General features: G+C 47.1%; 1 protein-coding gene across 1 annotated transcript in view; it reads left to right on the top strand.

The window, feature by feature from the left end:
• TAB3 (TGF-beta activated kinase 1/MAP3K7 binding protein 3) overlaps positions 1-240 on the top strand; it is a gene marked incomplete at its 3' end in the record, with an annotated part of 10,137 nt that overhangs the window by 7,951 nt on the left and 1,946 nt on the right. Inside the window, exon 3 of the mRNA XM_010837770.1 lies at positions 1-231. Within this exon, the coding sequence (XP_010836072.1) occupies positions 1-231 (231 nt within the window). The remainder of the gene's footprint in view (positions 232-240) is intronic.

Here is a 240-nt window from a genome sequence, read left to right on the forward strand (position 1 = left end):
CACAAATTCCGAGCAATCTGTATGGGTCTCCTGGTTCTATTTATATTAGACAGACATCTCAGAGTTCATCAGGAAGACAGACTCCTCAAAATACACCGTGGCAGTCCTCACCACAGGGCCCAGTGCCTCATTATAGCCAGCGTCCTTTACCTGTGTATCCACATCAACAAAACTATCCACCTTCTCAGTATTCTCCCAAACAACAGCAGATCCCTCAACCTGCTTACCCCAGTCCTCATG

This window comes from Bison bison, unplaced genomic scaffold (assembly GCF_000754665.1).
Source record: "Bison bison bison isolate TAMUID 2011002044 unplaced genomic scaffold, Bison_UMD1.0 scf7180017845905, whole genome shotgun sequence".
Lineage (NCBI taxonomy): Eukaryota > Metazoa > Chordata > Mammalia > Artiodactyla > Bovidae > Bison > Bison bison.